Raw genomic sequence first — 22,978 nt, 5'->3', positions numbered from 1 at the left:
TTTCTCCTTTTTTTTCTCTTTGACCAAAGGAACTGTGGGAATGTTTTCTGCTCCAGCTGTTGTAACCAGAAGGCAGCGGTTCCAAGTCAGCAGCTGTTTGAGCCTAGCCGCGTTTGCAAGTTATGTTACACCAACCTGCACCCCTCCCGGGAACTGGAAAATCCTATTGCAGCAACGTCAAACTAGACAATCTTCCATTAAGACAGGGAGCCAAACCTTGATACCCAGTGGATTGTCCAGAGGAATGAGATGTTGGAGACTAAAATCATACTGCTTTCACTGCTATGTACCTTTCGCCACTCTACACACTTCATTTTCAAGATCCTGCTGTTTATTTGGACTGTGTTTGAAAGGGGACCTTTACATATGTGTTTTCCATACTAGTTGTTTAGCAGCAGTAATTCAGGTTTTATAACTCCTTGAAGGACTAAATAGTGGCTCTGAGGTGAGTGCATTGCTCTGTTCTCCTCCTGTCACTAGTGAGCCTTTGGTTGGTTGATGGGATTTAAGCTCCATAATTCTGCACATCTGAATATATTGTCACACACTCCCACATCCCTTACTGAATCAGATGTGACAACTTCTCTTAGTGGGAGTTAGGCCCTACAACATTTAAAAGGATGCTGTTGTGCACAGGATGTTATGAACCTATTGGTGTGCCCAATGTAAACCTTTTGTGAATTCCTGATCCAGTGAAAAGTATTGGAAATGTGGGATATAAAATGCCAGTGAAGTCACATGAGGATTAACGCCAGGCTGGATAAGCAATGCTGAAATACTAAGTAAGTTCTAGAAAAGCAGATAGTGTTTTCAATGCAATTGTTGCTGGGTGATGCCGCTTTAAAAGAGCTAGCACTAAAGAAATGATTGTCTTTTAAAGCAAGTGATGTTGTCCTAGACTGGTTAAAGTTGTGTGTTTGCTTCAGAAACACAACTTTATATAAATAAGCTGCTGTGTAGCCATGGGGACAGCCATTCAAGCTGAGAAAAAGGAGAAAAGTCACAGGCTACATAATGGGTGAGCTCTGTATAATACAATGGTGTTTTAAAGAGCATATCTGTTATCTGCTAGGTAGCCATTTAGCCTCCATGGCTACACAACAGTCTTTATATGAACTGTAGTAGAGTCTCTGAAGCACCTCATAACTTTTACTTGTGTGGGGCAACAGTACATAATAATTACTTTGAGACTTTCATTTTCTTGGTGTTACTATTTATTTAAAGGTATAGTAACTTCAAGAATAATCCTCTGCAATTTTAATGCAATTCTTCCCTCAAACAAGACTTATTCATTCCAGTTTGTCATGTGCCTGATTATCAGACTAGCATCTTCCCTTTCATAAGGGCTTTTGCAATTTTACAGCCTCAATGTGACAAGTGACCAGTATCCACTCCATCTGCATTCTTTTCCCACTAGTTTTTGCACTGGCATGTAGAATAGATAGGGTCTCACTGCACAATCAGCTCCAGGGATCTATAAAGCAGAAAATATTCAGGACAAAAGAGTAACCTATTCAGAATGAAGCTCAATTCTGAAAATGAACCCACAATCAGCTAGATAACAGTGGCCAAAGGACTGACTATAAGCTCTTTACAAGAAAATCTATGCTAAGGAGGTTGCATTTGAAACAGTGAGAAGAAAGTGTTAAAAACCAAGAAACGTATTGGGATTTATTTTTTTAAACACTTTTTTTTATGCACCTTACATTCTGCTTTATCCTCCCCACATCTGCTCCTTTTAGGGTATGGATATAAGATAAGGTAACGTTGGTTCTTGACTTGTTTTCAAAACTATAGAAGCAAGGTTTGTGCTACTGCCACATTACAAGTGTCTGTGGTACCACTCAACAAATGAATATTAAATCAAAAATACAAAATGATGATAGAAATAATGAAGGAGAATACACTCACAGTTCACCTCAGTCCCAAGGTGCAAAGTCCAAAGCCACTGTATCCAAAGAGGATGTGAGGATCTCCAATAATAAAGAAACAAATGTAAAAAGTAGAAAAATGTATTAGGACATAAGACCTAACGCGTTTCGTGCCTGTTGGGGCACTTACTCATAGGCTGATTTGTTTTCAAAACTCCACATTTCACTTGCTGTCTCATTAGTAGAGTAAATCTTAATGCAAGCAGATAAAATGCTTCAATACTCTGCTCTAGTTCATTTCTAATCACCGCTGGCTTATTGGGAAGCAAAGGCTCTAGTCAAGTGTGGGTGCTAAGGGCCGTTCTGCTTCCACTGGAATATAAAAGGGGTCATCAATTTGTCTTAAGGTTAATCTTATGCATTGGCTTGGTGTATCCTTCAGGGTATGAAAAATTTGAGCACCAAATCTGGGTACACTAGCTGCATTTAAAAAAAAAAAAGGGTGGACAATGAAGTCATTGCCAAGACTGCACCGTGAAACAATCTAGGGTATTACTGGGGAAAATGTTGTTTTTTTGCACTTTCTTTTCAATTATTTTTGTACAAATATTTATTTTCCCCCCCCTGCTTTAGTGCACTTAACCCACATTTGGCTATGTCGTAAAAGACTGCTGGGTGGGAAATAGGGGTGCAGGGTTAGTAAGTGGGTTGCAAGAGGATGTTTGCTTTACTGCAGTGCTGCAGAATCCTAGTCATAAATTTTCTACGTTTGGGATTTGAGCCGGAAGACATGAGAAAGACTAGATGATTTTAGCGAACACTAGTCAGGGGTAATGATAGTTAAACTAGGGACTAGGCACCTTTAGGGAGCTTTAAAGATCAATGCCTTGGAAATAAATGATTTAGTACCAAGTATGACTTGAAACTCCTGATAATGTAATATGTGTCTTTAACATTGATAAAATGTTCCAAAAAGGAAACGGTTTGCTCTGCATGTTTGGAATCTGGATTTCAGGCTATTGCTTGGTTTATTTCAAATTTAAATGGAACGAGGCTGGTAATATATTTGGTGTATCACTAGAGAGTGCACCATTTCTATTTTGAGAAGAGAACAGGGAAACAAAGGACTATTCCCCCCACCCCTACTGAGATTGGGAAAGCATGTAAATTTACCAATTTATTTGTCAGAATACAATTCCCTGACAGAAAGTTTGTAAATAAAGACTATAGCTGACTCTGGTCAGTAATGCACTTTATCCCTCTGCATTGATATTTGTTTACTTACTTCATAGATTATATATATATATATATATATATATATATATATATATATATATATATATATATATATATATATATATATATATATATATATATATATATATATATATATATATATATATATATAGCTTTCTCTCACGTCTAATGAGGCAGGTAAAGAACTTCTCTATATATTTTTTTTCTTTTGTGTCAAAGCAAGAGGTAAAGAATTTAGTATTGTTAACTATACAAAAAATAAAGGTGACATAAAATTCACAGTTGGCATGGTACTTGTTTGCAGTGACATTTATAATTTATTTTTAGAGATCTGTAATAAAAAGTGTGGTTATGTATTGATCTAATGGGGGGGGGTAGGTTTTTAGACAAGTCTTTAATCTGAGCATGAAGATTCATTCACTTCCATATTTTTTCTGCATACATCCAGTGTATACAGCCAAGCAGTGACTACCCTTTGGATAAAACGGCTATACCTTAAAAACCTTGATTTCGCTACTCAATTGTGTGAAAAGGCTGCATTAAAATTAATGTTGGGATGAGTAACGGCTTCCTACAGAGACTGAAGTGGGAATGTATATGAAGGGCAAGTTAGACCCCATTAATGGCGGTACTTTTAATCCTTTTCTTGCTAAATTCTTACAAACATTTTCGAGAGGGAGAAGATTTTATTGGAAGAAACTAAGAGAACCCTTGTTGAGTTTCTAGACAAAATCAGAGCCAATAATTTTAACACTGCAAAATTATGTGAATTTTCTGCTTTTATTAACTGTATTATATAAATATAGTATATATAGTAGACATTTTCAAGGCACCATCTTATTTATAACTGCTGCCCTACTGACTTAGCTCTTACAGCACATGCCATAATCAGCACTCACAAGCGCAGCCTGTTAAATCACTGTCCATAGAGCTTTAACAAGAACTTGTTTATGTGCACAAAAAGAAGTGTTCCGAGCACGTGTTGTTATTATCTACGCTATGCTCTTGTGTTCCTGCAGGATACATTAGCTATCCTTTTTGTTGAAGACACTGGTAAAGTAGTGCTGTGGCTGGTGCTTTGCAAACTCTACATGTTTCTTTGCTTCACTGTAAAATGTAGATTCCAGCAAGGCTGCTCTAACTTGGTGCAGGTCGGAGAGTGATGCATATTACTAAAGAACTGGAAAAATACACTTAAAAAGACCAGTAACGTCAACATTTTTTAAAAAAAAATTTGTTAGAATACCACGAAAAAAAAAACACCAAGACTAATTAAACGTTAAAATTGCGCAACCTTTATGAAGAAATAACTTACCGAAACTCCGCTTTTGCTCCTCTTCAGAAAAGGCGACACGGCAACAATCCATCGTGCGGCGCTACTCCCTGGCTATCTCCTATAAGGAAGGCAGGGAGGAGAAATAGAGCGCCGCACGATGGATTGCCTTTTCTGAAGAGGAGCTTCGGTAAGTTATTTCTTAATAAAGGCTGTGCGATTTTAAAGTTTAGTCTTGGTGATTTTTTTTTTTTTTTTACTAACGAATTTTTTTTGATGTTACTGGTCCTTTAAGATTTATTTTATGGTACAAACACACAAAGTTTCTCAATTGTGTCTATTTGACACCACACATTGGCCCAGATATACCCTGGTTATCCTGATGTAGGTTACCTAGACCAAGGCAACTCTATGCACGCATTTTGGGTAGAAGTTTGGCCTATGGCAAGTGGCACTGGGGCTCTCCAATATACGCTGCTCTGAGCTTTGTCTCCTGGGGATCACTGAACGACTATCTCTGAACTCTGTCTTACCGCCTACAACTCCATTTTGCTAAAAAAAAAAAATCTAGCTATCCTGATGACCTGGAAGGCAACAGTACCCCCAACGCTGAGTTTCTGGAAAAAAACAAATTGATGACATTCTCCCCAGCCAAAAGCAGTTCATTGCTAAAGGCTACCCTTAAAATTTCAGGAAAATATAGAGCAGATGACTGGGGGAAGACCAGGATATTCAGGCATCTTTCACTCTCCCCAGTGCCAGAGCCCTTTGAACTGAGACTAATTATGTCTTAATGCTAGAGAAACATACCTGATTTCTCATCTCACTAATGACTGTACACTCTGATTAAGTCACCCCAGGCCATTCCTGGCAAAACCCAAATGGGGCCCTTATCCTTTACGTCTCCCTTCGGTATTCTCCTGAAGCACGGACATTCTCTCTCTTTTTCTACTTCTGTCTTTATTTTAATTTGAAAAATGCAATAAATAAAACCTTATGAAAAAAAAAAGATTTCTTGTACAGTAAACACACAATAGGGCCAATTTATCAAACGATTGTATTCAATTTCTTACCACCAAAATTTAGTAGATTTATTAAGCACAAAAAACTTGAATGCAAAATTTAGCATCTAAAATCTGTCAGTTATGTAGAAGTCCATGGGAGTTGTCATAGCCAAAATGTAATACATTTTTTTTTTAATTCGTTTGTCTAGATAATAGAATGCAAATTTGTTGCATTTTCTTTTTTTCACATTTTTAGTTAATCAAGTTTTGAATAGGAGTTTTCAACTGAAAGTTCTTATATCATATCCTTGGTGATTTTAAGTTTAATTTTTGATCCTATTTTGGATATTTAGCAGCCGTTTGCATATTAATTGGGTAACACCATATATTGTTTTTCATTTACTTCATAAACTGCTGATAAGAAACTATTGGGGGGGGGAAGAAGGAGATGGGGCAGAATTATAGTTCAAAATAGTTTTTTTGTACATTATAAATTATATCATACTCAAATTCTATAATAAAAAAAACTAGAAGTTACCGCAGCGTTCCATTCCCCTGGTTTTTTCTATGGCCATGAAACTCCTTGGAGACTTAGCCTTATAAATTATGGTAGGTGATACATTATCCTCTCTTTATATACTATTATTTTCTGATACAAATATTGTGCACGACTGAAGATTATCAATGTTACTTTTGCTGTGGATGTTTATAATTTTCCTTTTAAAAGAGGGCTATTGTCATACACTAACTGTCTGTCTAGGGACATTGACTCAGAGTCATAACAGCCTGATGCCTTGGCTTTATCCACGGGGCAGAGATCCTGGTCACTCCACCTAGTAAGAGAAAAAGTTAGAAGTCTACAAAAACTAGCGTTTAACTTGCTTCTGTAAACATTGCAGTCGCAGCAACTGTTACCTCTGAGCAGAGTAGATGTCTGTGGCAGATGCTCCTTCCCAGGCTGCATGGTCCAATAAAAGGGTGCCTTTATAAAGAAAGAACAAAATTGGCATAAGATTAGAGCAGTTATAAAACGGGTTCTTAAAGGAGAAGGAAAGCTACCGAGGCAGTTAATTTCCAATAGATTAGCTACACTAGTGCAAGCTATAACACTATATTTATTCTGCAGAATGCTTTACTATACCTGAGTAAACCGCTCTAGACGCTCTCTATTTCTTTAGGATAGCAGCTGCCATATTATATTGGTGTGACATCACTTCCTGCCTGAGTCTCTCCTTGCTCACTTATAGCTCTGGGCTCAGATTACAACAGAGAAGGTATGGGGTGGGGGGAAGAGGAGCAAACTGAGCATGCTCAAGCCCTAGCCCTGGAGGTTGAAGCTGAAAGAAGGAAGTCTGATACAGAAGCCCATGTGTACACAATAGAAGTTAAGAAATGCTGGGTTTCTTTTGACAGAGGACTCCAAGTAGCATTACTTTGATGGTTTACTGGTGTATTTATATAGACCTTTCTGATAAAGCTAACTTAATTTTAGCCTTTCCTTCTCCTTTAAAGGGCGAAGTTCACATTCAGACATGACTATTCCAATCAATATTTCTTATCAATACAATCATATTTACAGTAAAATTCTATTACAAAATGTAGACTTTTGCAAGATATTAATCTGTTTATGTAATGCTTATCAGGTCCTCAGGTCATGTTGCAGCATTACATGAACTCACACTGTAAGGGCAGTGCTACTAATCATGCCCCTGGCTGCTTACATAAACTGAGAGTATCTCCCTCCATATGAATCAGTCAACCACCACTTAGTATTACCAATATAGATTTTAGCCAGGCTGTAAGCGAAGTCTCGTGCAGCAAGTTCCATATAGTTGCCCCCGAGCTGTCCAGCTTCTTGCGTGAAGGCCATAAGTTTGTTTAAAGCTTTCATAGTGTGCTTTGCTGCCTGCGACAAGCTGGGGACACACGATGCACGATCCAGTTTTTCCTGCAGGTCAGAAAATACATGAATTTTGTTTTTTCAATTTAATATACTGTAAAAATACCACAAAAATTAAGGGGATTATTTATCAAATGTCGAGTTGTTTTTTCCCAAAACATTCGAGTTTTTGTGGGTAGTTTCCAGTAAAGACTTGAATTTTCAGGTTACATTTTTTTTCGAGATTTATCCAAAAATGTATCCAAAAATACTCGAGCTAAAACCTGTCATGTATAATATAATGGCAGAGGTCCCTTGAATCATGTGAAGATGTTTGTAGCCTTCATGATGTTTGGGGTTTTTTTTCAGTGGTTGGTGCTTGAAAACCCGATTAATTAGAACAATGAGGGTTTTTTTTGCTGAAAACTCGTTCAATTTGAGTCAGTGGCGTAACTAGAAGTTACAGGGCCCCACAGCAAATTCATTTTAGGGCCCCAACATATCCAGAGGTTGTCCTGTTTTACGAATATAAATTGAAATTTTTGGGGCCTCCAGGATCTGCTTCCACTGTAGTTACAACCCTGATTTGGGTTTTTCACCCTAACCACACTGATTCAAGTTTTTTTACATTCAAGTTTTTTCATAAATAAGAAAACATTTGCGTTGTAAGTTTATTCGAAAAAAACTCACAAACTCAACCTTTGATAAATAACTCTGTTAGAGTAATTAATACCATTATCACTGGTACATCAATATATTATTGTAATACTAGATCCAGATGTTAAAACATTGCTATGAGGACAAAGGCTACGCCCAAAATCATGAGATCATAGACAGTGCTGGTCATTTAAGCATAAAGAACACAAAATGGGCACTAGTATAGAGATACTGCACATGGGTTAAATCACTCTAAATATTTTGTACAGTAAAGGAAACACCTGTTTTGTCTGTCACTAGTATCAATACTGATAGGGTCTCCATGATCAGCTAACAGATAACGCTACTCCAGATCCGCCCAACATCCCTGCTCCACAGCCTCTATGGGTGCTCTGCCACCGATGCCTCTGCCGTCTCCACACTTGTTTAAATCACATATCAGTCAGCACTCCAAGCTAAAAAAACTGTGGTTTTATTGCACCAGGATGGACAGTAAGGCCTGATGCATTTCGGGCGTGGCACCCTTAATCATAGATTCCGTGGGGTCTCCATGATCCCCTTTAAACTAAAAAACACTATGAAACGTTAATTGACAGTAACCAATTCCTAGATCAATTTTTAGGTGCTCTGAGAAAAAAAGAATAAAGGGACAAACTTCCACCTGCCAAGATCAATATTGTACTACTCCAAGCCCTCAGTGTGATGTACCTGGGCAGTTGAAAAGAAAGCACTGAGCACTTTCCCATTGCTCTTGATGACCGACCGCAGTACATCTAAAGACAAGATGTTTGTTGTCCCTTCCCAGATAGTCAGAACCTGTCAGAGAAATATAATATAAAAAAAATTGTCAACCATATAACCAACACCTGTAAATGAGTGCTCTTCTATTGTGTCTATTTTATGGAGTAGGTTTATTCACTGAAGTAACCAAAGCATCCAGCAGGTTTCATTTATTGGTCATCGATTAGAAAACAAACATCTGATTGGGTTACTTGATCAGGTGCAAACATTGCTACCTTTCTCATGTTACCCCAAGTTGTGTTTGGTCACATTCAGTAGGGTCAGTTCTGACAGGAGCCAAGTAACCAGTATATTTGAGTTGTGTGGGAGTAAACAGGATTCTTAAAGGAATCCCACACAAACACAGGAATATCTTTTACCTGAGCATCTCTGAGCATAGCAGGCAGTCCTGTGTCCTCCATGTATCCCTGTCCACCAAAGCATTCCAGACCCTCTGATATAACTGCAAGAGCCTGAAAAATAAAACTGGATTATATCTCAGTGATACGCAAATATGTATATACACAGCACTCCTAGGATTTGAAGAATTACAAATTAATTAATAAATACAAACAAAGGTTTATTACTTAATTTTCAGTCTCACACAGAGATTTTCATCTGGGCATGTTTTTGTACTAGCACCCAGGTTTTGTTGCTACACATGGGGGCAGATTTATCAAGGGTCGAATTGAAATATATCATGTATTGTACTGTCGAATTCGACTATTCGCCATCTAAAACCTGCCAAATTGGTGTTTTCACCTATGGGGGACCTCCTATAATCAATTTGGAGTCGTGTGGTGGACTTTTGAAAAAACATTTTTCGATCGTATTCACCCGAGTTTTTTTTTTAGAAACTCCCGTAAATTCGAAATTCGACACTTGATAAATCTGTATATATATCAGGAGGGAATGTTGTATGGGGCTGCCTTCAGAGAGCTGCCGACTTCGGACAAGAGGGTGGGAGCACAAGTGGAGGCATGTTCAGTCCATTCCCTTCCCTTATTGGTCACAGAGTTTAAGTCCCGGTTGAGCTACTCAGGGATTGTATAGCTGAGGTTTGAACTTCCCCTCCAACTCATACAATCAACATGAGACTTAACGGGGTCATAAAACTTTGTGACCAATAAGGGAAGAGAATGCTCTTGCTAGAAGAAGATGCAGCCACCTAAACTTCTGGAGGACACAATTTTTTTTACATGGACATGTTAGGGGGGCCATGGCCACCAATGTTTTTACAACATGTGGGGGACCCTAGCCACCAATGTTTTTTGTTTTTACTGTGGGGTGGGGGTAGAGTTGCCACCCGGCCAGTATTTTACCGGCCCAGCCGGTAAAACACCTGCCGGGGCCGGTATTACAAATCTACCGGCAATGCAGTTGCCGGTAATTTGTAATACCCTTTAAAAAAAGCCCTTGGCCTGCCCCCAATTCGCGCAGAACTTACCTTTTTTCCAGCGCTGTGGACATCGCTGCGGTGTTGCTCCGCCCCTTTTGCGGCACACCACGTAGCTCCACCCCCGTTTACATCATGGACCACCCCCTTTTTGTGCCCGCCCCCACTGGCCAGTAATCTTTTTCAGTAAAGGTGGCAACCCTAGGTGGGGGTAGACCTGTGGGTGGGGCTTGCTGTGGGGAAATTTTGTCATATGGGGCACTGTGATTTCTGATAGGGGCCCTGTTTACATATACCCAATGGAACCAAAAATTTAAGAATTCAAATAACCTCTATACAGAGACCCTTTGTTTCAGTGTACCTGTTTGCCTGTATAAAGTTTAGCGACAGGAGTTAGTAAGCGAAGGAGATGCTGATCCTGTTGTGTCGCCATGTTTGTTTCTTCTAGTCCCAGAAGTCGAGAAATCTCCATCAAAAAAAGAAAAGCCCCACGGGCTTCAACCTAAGTAGTTTTAAAAACTTCATGTTAACATAATTTTCCTTCAGATTATTCTAGCACATATAGTATCTCAAAATTGTCAGAACTGATGAGCTAAAACGATATGTTCTTGAGACCACAGCATAATTGCTATTTGCAAACTGCCAACACATTGAAGGCTATGAGAATTTGTTTTTAGCAAAATACATTGAAATGTATGGGTGTTTTTTGTGGCACCTTTTTCTGCTTTGGAGCTACCAATAAAACTTTTTTTTTTATTATTTTCAAGTCTTGTTGACTGTAGTTATGCAGCATTTTGTTTTGTGTCAGAATTTGCAAACCAGCATCAAAATCCACTGATTTGCATTAAAGTTAATGGGAAGGTAAAATTAAATGTGTTTTTTTGCACTTTATACTACAGGTATGGGATCCGTTATCTGGAAACCCGTTATCCAGAAAGCTCCGAATTATGGAAAGGCCGTTTCCTATAGACTCCATTTCATCCAAATAATCCAAATTGTTTTTAAAAAAAGTTGTGTACCCGGTAACTTACCAAGAATACACAACTTGAATACACTCATCTATGGCACAATAACAGTATTGTTTTATTATTAACACAATTTTAAAAATGATATATACTAGTTAGGATACATAATGTAAAACAGGCATACAGTACAGGTATGGGATCTGTTATCTGGAAACCCTTTATGCAGAAAGTTCTGAATTACAGAAAGACCATCTCCCATAGACTCCATTTTATCCAAATAATCCAAATCTTAAAAAAAATTCCTTTTGCTGTATTATAATAAAACAGTACTTTGTACTTGATCCCAATTAAGATATAATTAATCCTTATTGGAAGCAAAACAAGTCTGTTGGGATTATTTAATGTTTACACGATTTTCTAGTAGATTTAAGGTATGAAGATCCAAATGACAAAAAATGATTCATTATTTGGTAAAAAAAACAGGTCCTGAGCTGTCTGGATAACAGTTCCCATACCTGTACTACACACATGCCCTACATTGTAAGGGGACCTCCTATCCACTATGCTACAACTGATTTTTTAGTAGGAATACTCCAAATTTGCGGATTTCTTAAAACATGTCTGATTTTTTACCTTACCTCTGGTGGACTAGTATTAATAACTACTACGACACCAACTATGTTGTAGTTTAACCATATAAAATATATACAGTTTTTAAATAGCAGGAGTAGGGTTTCCCCTCATAGTCAGGAATATGGCTGTAACCTCCTGCCACATGGCATTCTCATGCATTGATGGCTACTGTGGGGTAGCATGCCCACACCAGCACCACACTCCTATCTAAACAATCTAAAAAAGGGGTGGGTGGAGATTTGGGGGATGGGAGTGATAAATAAACCACTAAATGAAATTACAAAAAAAAAAAACAACTCAGCAGTAGTGTGCACCCACAAGGGATACATACAGACAGACAAACAAACTAAAGGGATCCTGTCATTGGAAAACATGTTTTTTCTCAAAACGCATCAGTTAATAGTGCTACTCCAGCAGAATTCTGCACTGAAATCCATTTCTCAAAAGAGCAAACAGATTTTTTTATATTCAATTTTGAAATCTGACATGGGGCTAGACATTTTGTCAATTTCCCAGCTGCCCCCAGTCATGTGACTTGTGCCTGCACTTTAGTAGAAAAATGCTTTCTGGCAGGTTGCTGTTTTTCCTTCTCAATGTAACTGAATGTGTCTCAGTGAGACATGGGTTTTTACTATTGAGTGCTGTTCTTAGATCTACCAGGCAGCTGTTATCTTGTGTTAGGGAGCTGTTATCTGGTTACCTTCCCATTGTTCTTTTATTTGGCTGCTGGGGGGGAAAGGGAGGGGGGTGATATCACTCCAACTTGCAGTACAGCAGTAAAGAGTGATTGAAGTTTATCAGAGCACAAGTCACATGACCAGGGGCAGCTGGGAAATTGACAAAATGTCTAGCCCCATGTCAGATTTCAAAATTGAATATAAAAAAAATGTTCTTTTGAGAAATGGATTTCAGTGCAGAATTCTGCTGGAGCAGCAATATTAACCGATTCATTTTGAAAAAAAATGTTTTTTCCCATGACAGTATCCCTTAAACATTTTTAAAATTTTAGACTTTTTGACAAGATTAGAGGGGGCATTTCCAGTGCATATCTATGACAAACACCATTACATTGTCACTGCAAATGCAGTTTGAACTGTATAGAACTAGACCAGTGATCCCCAACCAGTAGCTCGTGAGCAACATGTTGCTCTCCAACCCCTTGGATGTTGCTCCCAGTGGCCTCAAAGCAGAGGCTTATTTTTGAATTCCAGTCTTGGAGGCAAGTTTTGGTTGTATAAAAACCAGGTGCAATGCCAAACAGAGCCTCAATGTAGGTTGACAATCCACATGGGGCTACTAAATGGCCAATCACAGCCCTTATTTGGCACCCTGGGAACATTTTTCATGCTAGTGTTGCTCCCCCACTCCTTTTACTTCTGAATGTTGCTCACAGGTTCAAAAGGTTGGGGATCCCTGAACTAGAGTTTCATGTTCATCTACTGTAGGTGTATCATACATCATATATCTGTAAAGAACTCACCTCCATTCGTGCCATGGTCTGAATATGAAGGGGATGTTCTTTTATCAACTTCCCAAAGACAAATCTTTTGGCTGCATAATCCCTTGCCAAATTAATGATTCTGGGAAGCAAATAATGAGGTTTGAGTACACGTTGCCATTATTTCATTAGGGAACCAATGATTTCAGTCTTACCTCCTCATTCCTGCTACTGCAGAGATGGTATTATGGATGCGGGTTATAGTCAGCATGTTGGAGATAGAAGCCACACCACGACCTTCAGGGGAAATCTGATGGAAAACAGATTATTTCAGATGTTGCCATATTAACAACATTTTTTATAGTTTATAAGCACATCTACTTTTATCTGTGCTGTCAAGCTGTATATCTAAACTAAATCTCTTCCCACAGGCACACATTTTATGTGGTTAAACTGCCGACTATTACACCTACCTGCAGGGCTTTAACTCCATCCAGCAGCAGCTCAGCAGTTGGTACCTGCCGAGTTCCTAGCTTTTCCTTAAGCCTCTGAACTTCAATGCCGTTTAGATTTCCTTCAGCATCTCGTACTTCCAAATAAAACAGAGAGAGTCCTTTAGTTCCCTAAATACAGAACAGAAACCGATCACCACTTTCATTGCCTTTCTGAGGTCACCATTTCAAAAATATGAAATACAGAGATGGTATATCCCCTTGTTCTACATGAGCTCATACCAGGGCATTAATAGAGCTTTGCCTTTGAACTTACCACCACTGTGTTTCCATGGTTGTCCACTACTCTGCCCAAGGTCAAGCTCATGTCTGAGTCTGTGGCAGATGTAAACCATTTGTATCCATGTAACCTGTATGTGCCATCCTCCTGTCTGTGTGCAATGGTTTCTGTACCAACCGCTAGAAAGAAAAGGGCATCAAGTTAAACACTCAAAACCCCTTTAGGGTGAGGACACACAGGCAGATTCAGGGCACGTTTTGTTTTCCGAAGTCGTCCAAAGTTGCCTCACAAGGAAACTTTGGACGACTTTGGAAAACGGGAAGGCAGGGGAGGCAGTTCGGGGGGATTAGTCGCCCCTAAGAAGAAGAGATTTGTTGCCGGGCGAAAAATCTCCCTGAATCTGCCTGTGTGCCCTGATCCTTAATGATTGGCAAACTCACGTTAAAGTACCTACCTACATCTGAACCTCCTCTACGTTCTGTCATCCACTGTCCAGAGGTCCAGAAACTGCTGGGATTTCGTGAAGTCAAATGATTGTAGGCATTCTGCAATGGTTCTGGGACACCCAGAGACTGTGGGAGTTGCAAGGGAACAGTGATAACAAGAAAACAAACGTTTTGTACAATTCATCAAATAGAGCTACACAAGTTTTACAGTTATAACATATCCAGACATGTTGGTCAGCACTACTTGTTTGCCATTGAAAGCACTGTTATTATCACCTAAAAGCATGCAATTGTTTATGTAACATAGACCTAACATTTCTCTCAACAGGGATCAGATCATAAAAACTTTGTATCTGATATCTGTAATAGATATGCAGAAACTGCAACAAAAAAAGGGGAAGCACAGAAAACCAAAGCATCAACACTGACATTTGCTTCCAATTAGTCATTCTGACGGCAGAAGTTTAATAGCTAGCCACGCACATCTGGTCAGCAGCATATCCTGTATCCAGTCTGTGTGGCTGCTCCCTGAGTGTGAGGATAACTGCAGAATTTCCTCTGCATCACAGAAAACAGATAATAATGACCTGTATAAGGTATATCTGTAACTTTGCTATAATGTATGGTTAGTCTGGCTAAATTTTGTTCTCATAAGCAGGGCTTGAACCCCAAGTCTATAGAACCAGTGCTGTAACTTACCTCAATAACCTTGGCAGCGCCATCAGTCATAGCTAGGGGGCAGGTGAAGAGTCCAGCAGAGGGAGAATACAGATAGATCTTGATAACCTGGATAAGACGACTATGAAGAGAAACATTTTTTGCTGAAAACTGCATACTGAAAAGGACAGCCATCAAGATTAAAACTGTGAAATGGCGTGAAAAGTGTGGCATGAAAATAAAGATTCAGCATTTTATCAAAAATGAGTGCCTTATTTCATTTCCCATGAATGAATACTCCAACATACTGTTTTTCCCTCATTGGCCCTACCATATGTAGTAAAAGTAAAGTAAAACACTACAGTGCTAGGATGACTATACAAGCCCATGTAGCAACTAGAATAATGGAAATTACTATTATAAAATTAAGCAGCTGTTTTACTTGGCACACGTGTGTGTTACTTATTAGGCATTGAAGGTTCTGTTCACTCTTCTTTATCCCTGATCTCATGAGGAATATGAAGAATTATGAAGAATATTTATATAATCTATTTTTCTTTGCTATACAGATATAGGATCGGTTATCCGGAAACCAAATATACAGAAAGCTCTGAATTACAGTAAGGTTGTATCCCGAGACTCCATTTTAATAAAACAATACAAAACTTTTTTCTCTGTAATAACAAAGCAGTACCTTGTACTTGATACCAACTAAGGTATAAAGAATACTTATTAGTGGGAAAACAATACCATTGTGTTTAATGTTCACATAATTCTTAGTGGACTTAAGGAAAGATCCCTTATACGGAAGACCCCAGGCCCCGAGCATTCTGGTTAACAAGTCCCATACTTGTATTTGTGTATATAGACAGTTCAGTGCAGTACAACTTGAGCCAGGCTATGCCAAAGAAGAAAACAGAAATTAAAATCCCAAGCCTGTCCAGCTCTACCTAATACACAGGTATCTTCCAGGGGTGGAGACCTAAACCCCTACAAAACAAGCAAACAACCTTAAAAACAAACAAAATTTACACTCTTAGGCCAGGGGTACACAGGCAGATTCGGGAAGATTTAGTCACCTGGCGACGAATCACCTCTTCTTTGGGGCGAATAATGTCCCCCCAAACTGCTTCCCCATGCAGTCACCCCAAAGAAGAGGCGATTAGTCACCGGCTACTAAATCTCCCTGAATCTCCAGGTGTGCCCTTACCCTTAGGAATTTGCAGCCCTTGGTTTCTCCTACGTCGTCCCTCTCTTTTTCATACCCTTTACTTCCAATATGGTTTTCTTGGATGCAGGCAATGATACATTGATCAAATATATTACAAAATCAGAGGGCAACTATCTGACATGGATATTTTGTGCATAACAATTTGTATGCTTTTGTTTCACAATAAGTTTGTGTTTCGGAAGTCACTTTGCTCTGCCAGTATCCTCTGGGTGTGAATTAATAAATGTCTTCAATGAAATTATCTCCTCTGCAGGACTGTCTCTGTGTTTATTTACTTTGGCTGCTGGGGAGTAGCTTCTTTTTCCTATGGATGTTTGGCCAGTGATTTAGAAACTTTGGTCAAATGAGAATTAGAGGAAAGACTGAGGGTGAGAGCAATGATGTTACATTTTTCCTGCATTTGTGCTTTTCGATACAATGTATTTCTGGAATGCTAGGCTTACGTCAAACAGAGTTTTTCCAGTTGTTTTGTGCAATTACTGAAATAATCCACATACACGTAATTCTAAGAGTCGATAATGCACTCTTGTGATATTAGTTTTCCCCAATCTCTGCTGATAACATAAGGTAGGCACACCTTTGTGCATTTATCTTATTATTGTCCATTAAGAACATAGCATATATAACTGCACATAATAACTACATAGAAAATAATTTGTATGCTAAACAGATTTGCATCCAGATTATCCTGATCTGTTTCATAACAGTCTGGGTGGAGTCTGCATGCTCTCTGGGTATACAGACATTGGACAGTTCATGCTTAGATCATGATTAGTTACCATTAAAGTGATACTGACACTAAAAAATATTAATGTACATATTAAAGTACATTAAAAGCTACCTATAGGTCATTTTGATAATTTTTCACTGATAGGGCTGCTTTTGTTAGTAATTTTTACTTACTTGTTCCTAAACCTGACTATTTTGCCAACCTAACTGTCCATTCTCAGCCTGTCAGTTAGAGTTTTTAATGCTGCACAATATGGCAGCACTTTCATAGAGTAACATGGGGGAAAGGTAATTTAAAAGTATTGGCAAACACTTTTGTGGCAAAATTATAAATAGCATGCAAACACAATGTTATGATAGATGTAAAAAAAGGTTTAAATCTCTCAAGGTAGCGTTTTATTTAGGGATGCACCAAATCCACTATTTTGGATTTGGCCAAACCCCAGAATCCTTCTCGAAAGATTTGGCCGAATACCGAACCGAATCCTAATTTGCATATGTAAATTAGGGGTGGGAAGGGGAAAATATTTTTTACTTCCTTGTTTTGTGACAAAAAGTCACGATTTCCCTCCCCGTCCCTAATTTGCATATGCAAATTAGGATTCGGATTCGGTTCGGCCGGGCAGAAGGACTCGGCCGAATCCGAATCCTGCTGAAAAAGGCCGAATCCTGGCCGAATCCCAAACCGAATCCTAGATTCGGTGCATCCCTAGTTTTATTATTACAGAGAAAAGGTAAAGAAAATTCAATTATTTGCTTAAAATTGAATCTATGAGAGATGACTTTCCTGTAATTTGGAGCTATCTGGATAATAATCTCCTATTGTATATACCTCCAGCTGGAATATCTTCTCTCATATGCTTCTGCAACCAGGCCTTCCTCTGCTGAAACTTCTTTCATTTTCTTCCAAGCCGAGCAGGTAATAATCTGATCCACCCTGCGGCCCCAGGCATCGTATTGTTGTAACCGTGGTAGATTCAGCTCACAGTCCCTTCCTAGTGAATCAATTTCCTCCACTAAGCGCTGAGCAAAGCGAATATAGTCCTGACTCACCTCACTGACCATCTGCAATTGAAAGGACAGCCATTTAACCAATTACTTTATATGAGTGACCATTTTTCTAATATTGAAATGTAAAGTTTTTTCACCTTCTTATGTCTTTCTAAAGCAGCTCTGGGAGGGGGGGGTCGTCAACTCTGTAACTGTTCTAAATGGATACATTTAGTTGATACATTTCTTTGTCCCTGCTGAGCAGAATCCCTGAGTTTTTATTAAAGGCAGCTGTTAGAATTGATACAATAGTTGTTAATACTCCAGAGACGCTGCTGAAAAATGTATCAACTAAATTTTGCAAAATTGTAACAGTTCAGAATCTGCACCTGAATTACTGAGCTGCCAGACTGAAACACCAGAGACAGAAACCTTAAACTTTAAAAATGTTGGGAAAATAAAAAATGGAAAGGAATTGAATTGAAAAAAGTCTTTATTTCTGGAGAACAATCTGAAAAAAAGCGCTTAGAAGTTGAACGACAAGCAGATAAACATTTGTCAGTTGATTACATCTTTTCCTGATATATAGTATAACGGACAGGTTTCCTGGACTAGGGGTGTGTGACATGAAATTCACATTTTATATGCAAAGTCTTTTAGAAATATGAGACGAGTAAAACAAGATACGGATTGTTTAATAGACTAATATTAATAAACCCATAACTCTTCGCATAACTTTGTCTCATTGTGTGGAAACTTATAAATAGAAATGTACTGGATGTAGCGCTGAGCTTGAGGAAGTGGTTAGGAACCATAAAACATATCACACTCAAAATGCCTGGGTGTATTTCAATGATACAAAATAAAGGATGAATTTTAAATGATATTCAGTGAATGAATGGTGCATTGCTTTTAAGTGAACTCAGAACTCACACACACATATTAAATATTTTATGGCCTTATTTATTCTACTTATTAAGTATGATTTAGCTGTATGTCATGCATAAATAAATAAATAAAATATTTTTTTGCAGGTCTACAACCTACCTGAGGAGGGAGGTGCCTCTTTATGTAACTTTGGAGCAGAGCATCCTCTAGGAATTGGTTTCCTAAAGAAGGTCTTTCTTGGAAAAAATTCCCTATTGCTGCATGGGAGAAAGGCATCTTCAACTCATCCAAAATCCCCTGTTGCTGAGTATCAGCTGGATGGCTGAGGGCTGGTGACATAGCACTCTTGCTTCCCATGTGGCATGAAGGGTGGCACAGCGCCCAGGAATTTACAATTCTGCCATGGTGTCTTGCCAATAGAAGGCTTCCTAATTTCACCCTACAGTACAAGGAAACAAATCATCAACAGGATGTGTTATACTTTATTCTGATTTTGCTCACACTATACAATACAGGTACAGGACCTGTTATCCAGAATGCCCGGGACCTGGGGTTTTCTGGATAACGAATCCTTTTGTAATTTGGATCTTCATAAGTCTACTAGGAAATCATGTTAATATTAAATAAACCAAATAGGCTGGTTTTGCTTCCATTAAGGATTAATTATATCTTAGTTTGGCTCAAGTACATGGTACTGTTTTATTATTACAGAGAAAAAGGAAATCATTTTTAAGAAAAGAAAAATTTTAAGAAAATTTGGATAAAATGTACTCTATGGAGTCTACTTAATTTTAGATGCATGAGAAAAAGCAAAATAGTTCTATTTCAGCGGAAAGCAGTGGTCTCAAATGCAATTATGGCCCCTTTGGAAAAATATACCTAAATACATAAATATATCTCAGTCTCTGCTATATACCAGTACCACATTATGTAATATACTGGCCACGTAGTGACTATCCATGGGCTGCTGGGGTAGTGACATCAAAGCTCATGCTTGACAAAGGGGGTTTTATTCCCCGAAACGTTGCATTTGCATTCCGCTTTGAAATAATAATAATAATTTGGAAGAATTCCTTTAGTCCTGTGTGCCATCAGATTTTGTTGAGTTGTACCCTGTCGTGAGGTGGCCGAGCCTCTACCCTTGTGCACCAGGCGTCTTGGTCGTTCTACAGGGTGTGCGAGGTCCTGCACTGCTTTGAAAATCAAAGCTCATGCGCCACATGTCCAATTTAAGGATACAGTACATCATTTTAAGTGTTTAGTTAGTAATATATACATTGTATATATAATTCACAGACAATAAAATTAATCACATTACATTGTCTCAGCTGTACTCGCAACTTTTTTTTTAGAGAAAGCCAAGGAGCAGGATTTGCTGCAAATCAGCGTTTAGTCCCACATGTTTCCAGCGTCTACCTGTGTCCCTCAGGCTGCTGTTCACTACAACACTCTACAAATTATCTTAGCATAGAGGGCATTTTAAAATAACACAGGTATAGGATCAGTTATCTGGAAAGCTCAGAATTATGATTAAACTACAAGGGAGATTTTTAAGTCAGATGGTGTCGTTTGTTCATGCATCTGCATCCAACATTCAGAGGCCCATTTACTAAGGGTCGAAGTGAATTTTTGAATTAAAAAAACGTTGAATTTAGAAGTAATTTTCGGGTACTTCGACTATCGAATAGGCCAAATTCGACTTCGAATCTAAGTGAAAATACTTCACAAATTCGACCATTCGAAAATCGAAGTACTGTCTCTTTAACAAACTTCGACACTTCGCCACCTTAAACCTGCCGAATTGCTATGTTAGCCTATGGAGACCTCCTAGAACATATAGCCAACATTTGGATAAGTTTTTAGAAGTCGAAGTAAAATCGTTCGGTTCGAAGTACGATTGAAGTACAATCATACGATCGGATGATCTTAAAATTCCTTCGACTTCAAATGGCCGACTACCTTATTCGATGGTCGTATTTCGACGTTTTTTTCACTTCGAAATTCGACCCTTGATAAATCTGCCCCTCAATGTATTTTTATATTGATGAAGACGCAGCATTTCCCATCAGACAGGCTTGTCGCATTGGAGGCCAAAACTTCCAATAACAGATCCCATACCTGTAAGTAGTGGGTAAGTTTCCTTCTGTACAATTTCAGTACCTCATATAAATGTATTTTAGAGAATGCAAACAGTCCCTTATGTGGTTAAGACTGAATATAAAGCCCACTATACTATATCACTATAAGTGATATGAGTTTACATAGCTATGACATGGCCAGACCAGCCACTATATATATATATATATATATATATATATATATATATATATATATATATATATATATATATATATATATTCCACGGGGCTACCAGCACTCACGACAAAGTTAGTAAGTATGCCTGGGTGCAGAAACGACAACATTTCCACAATACCTCCAAAAGAATCCGCACTTTCAGGACTTATAGACGAATAAAATTAGTCTTTATTTACAGAACTTCAGTCTGACGTTTTGGCCCTATCCAAGGCCTTTCTCACTTTGAGAAAGGCCTTGGAAAGGGCTGAAACATCAGACTGAGGTTCTGTAAATAAAGACCACTTTTATTCATCTATAAATCCTTAGAGCGTGGATTCTTTTGGAGGTATTATATTATAGGCGAATTTATGGGGAGTGATATTCAGACAATAAAACTTACTTTCTCTTAAAGTGATACTGACACATTACTATAAAAATCATAGGAACGTGTCAGTATGAAGTAAATGCTGTAAAAACTCACCTGTGCGCAGCAGACTGGCTGACACTACTAACTGATCTTCTGGATTGCTTCAGTGACGAAGGGCTGAGCGATCCTTCCATAGGCTGAAGTCCTGTTTTGATTCACAATCAGCCTATGGAAGGATCACGCCGCCCCCAGCCCAGCTTCACTGAAACGGTTGAGAAGATCATTAAGACGTGTCAGAGGGTCGGGTGAGGGCAGGTTTGCGGGGGACTTTGAGGGGAAATATTCCAGGTGCAGCATTTACTTGATACATCCTTATGATTTTTATAGGACCGTGTCAGTATCGCTTTAACAGAATAACTACAGAAAAGTCAGAGTGGGATTTGGTGGGGTTCCTTAGTACAACAGCCATGCACCCCCAACTTACTGTACAACTATATACATACACGTACATGCAACAAGTCTCTCTCTCTCCCAAACACAAGCAGATTTCACTTGCACAACCATATTGTAACATTGCTTCTGTCCAACACCCCTCCCCCATCATGTGACCTGGCTGGGACTCAGAAAAAGATACAAAGAAAGACGTTTCAGGCTGCAGCAGTTACCAGAGAGAGCACTGCAGTGTTATAAGGGGAGAGACACGGAACCTGCTGTGCTACTCTTGCCCCTTACTGGGGACACAAAGTATAAATCCCTTCTAACCCTCCCCATGTTTATCCTCTTTACCCTCTTGCTTGCGACATTGGAAGTCTCACTCTCAGGAACACGGAAGTGCCCAGCTAAGTATTCACAAGAGGGAGGGATTTGGAATGATATTGTTGCACTGAGCTGTCAGACTGCCTTTCATTGGCTGGAAGAAGCATGTGAGGCACAAGAAACTTTACGCTACTGTGTTCTCCTGTTCTTGTGTGTGTATGTGTATTTGTGTGTGTGTATGCCCGCAAAAAAAAAAAAACACACACACACCTGCTAGAAAAGCTAGAAAAGCTAGAAAGCTTTTCTGTTACCAGCAAGGTCATGTTGGACCTCCAGAGATCAGATCATCATTAGGCAGGCGGGGCATATTAATGCACAGGCTACTCTAGGCTATAGCCTAGTGGCCCAGTGTGATCAGGGGCACATCTAGCTTATTTCAAATTATTATTTCTATATTCTTTTAATATTTTTTTTTTATGTGTCAGACACACCTGATGGGAGAAGAAGGCAGGCAAGACACGTGTATGCCCTAGATGTGGGCAGATCTAGTGACATTACTAGCGAATGCCAAACCCAAACTGGCATAGAGAGCTCGGGACACAGGTGCCTGAATGTGCACACATCCCAACCCAGCAGTAGCCTTGGAACCATGCGTCATTAATCCGCCACTGTTTGCAGCATGTGTAATTGTTTCTAATGCAGCAAGAGGGGAACACAGAGTAGGGTCTGGGCCT

The 22,978-nt window shown here is 38.9% G+C and overlaps 2 protein-coding genes across 4 annotated transcripts in view; one reads left to right on the top strand and one right to left on the bottom strand.

The window, feature by feature from the left end:
- Positions 1–985, top strand: part of mtmr3.L (myotubularin related protein 3 homeolog L) — a gene marked incomplete at its 5' end in the record, with an annotated part of 52,078 nt that extends 51,093 nt beyond the window's left edge. The window contains 1 exon segment of the mRNA NM_001086542.1: positions 30–985. Coding sequence (NP_001080011.1) covers positions 30–186 — 157 coding nt within the window. The 3' untranslated portion in view covers positions 187–985.
- Positions 986–5,441: 4,456 nt separating this feature from the next.
- On the bottom strand, positions 5,442–22,345 carry MGC107841.L (novel acyl-CoA-dehydrogenase protein L homeolog). 3 transcript variants are annotated; one of them, XM_018245957.2, is made up of 15 exons: positions 21,998–22,288; positions 18,986–19,265; positions 17,781–18,013; positions 15,031–15,130; positions 14,340–14,457; positions 13,922–14,064; positions 13,627–13,776; positions 13,369–13,463; positions 13,196–13,295; positions 10,479–10,619; positions 9,102–9,194; positions 8,650–8,757; positions 7,182–7,353; positions 6,321–6,387; positions 5,442–6,238 (listed from the first exon to the last, which is right to left on the bottom strand). In XM_018245957.2, the coding sequence occupies exons 1-15, from the start codon at positions 22,090–22,092 to the stop codon at positions 6,112–6,114; spliced, it is 2,022 nt and encodes a 673-aa protein (XP_018101446.1). In that variant the 5' UTR covers positions 22,093–22,288; the 3' UTR covers positions 5,442–6,111.
- Between the last annotated feature and the right edge of the window lie 633 nt (positions 22,346–22,978).

Source organism: Xenopus laevis, chromosome 1L (genome assembly GCF_017654675.1).
Source record: "Xenopus laevis strain J_2021 chromosome 1L, Xenopus_laevis_v10.1, whole genome shotgun sequence".
In the NCBI taxonomy this organism is placed as follows: Eukaryota; Metazoa; Chordata; class Amphibia; order Anura; family Pipidae; genus Xenopus; species Xenopus laevis.
This window is presented reverse-complemented; position numbering and strand designations above follow the sequence as displayed.

Excerpts from the sequence above, each read along its gene's own strand:
- MGC107841.L (XM_018245957.2), bottom strand. The coding sequence starts at position 22,092 with ATGATGGGGGAGGGGTGTTGGACAGAAGCAATGTTACAATATGGTTGT. Across the intron at positions 10,620-13,195 it reads AGACCATGGCACGAATGGAG|GTTGAAGCCCGTGGGGCTTT; the intron begins GTGAGTTCTTTA and ends AAAACTACTTAG. Across the intron at positions 9,195-10,478 it reads AACTTTATACAGGCAAACAG|GCTCTTGCAGTTATATCAGA; the intron begins GTACACTGAAAC and ends TTTATTTTTCAG.